Below are 413 nucleotides of genomic sequence, written 5' to 3'. Positions count from 1 at the left end.
AGTGGCTCCTTCGATCGCAAGCTCAGCAGCATCCTCACCGACATCTCCAGCTCGCTGAGCTGCCATGCGGGCTCCAAGGACTCGCCCACCCTGCCCGAGTCTTCCGTCACCGACCTGGGCTACTACAGTGCCCCCCAGCACGACTACTACTCGGGCCAGCCCTACGGCCAGACGGTGAACCCCTACACCTACCACCCCCAGTTCAACCTCAACGGGCTCGCGAGCACGGGCGCCTACTCGCCCAAGTCGGAATATACCTACGGGACCTCCTACCGGCAGTACGGAGGGTACCGGGAGCAGCCGCTGCCCGCCCAGGACCCAGGTGAGGACGCGGAGAGTGGGAGGCACCGGCGGGCTCCCCGGGGGAAGGAAGGCGGGGAGTTGGAGCCGAGATCTAGAGACGCGTCGGCGAC

At 66.8% G+C, this 413-nt stretch overlaps 1 protein-coding gene across 1 annotated transcript in view; it reads left to right on the top strand.

The window, feature by feature from the left end:
* DLX3 (distal-less homeobox 3) overlaps positions 1-413 on the top strand; it is an 18,401-nt gene that overhangs the window by 5,173 nt on the left and 12,815 nt on the right. The window contains exon 3 of the mRNA XM_014541138.1: positions 3-322. Within this exon, the coding sequence (XP_014396624.1) occupies positions 3-322 (320 nt within the window). The remainder of the gene's footprint in view (positions 1-2; positions 323-413) is intronic.

This window comes from Myotis brandtii, unplaced genomic scaffold (assembly GCF_000412655.1).
Source record: "Myotis brandtii unplaced genomic scaffold, ASM41265v1 scaffold265, whole genome shotgun sequence".
Classification (NCBI taxonomy): Eukaryota; Metazoa; Chordata; class Mammalia; order Chiroptera; family Vespertilionidae; genus Myotis; species Myotis brandtii.
This window is presented reverse-complemented; position numbering and strand designations above follow the sequence as displayed.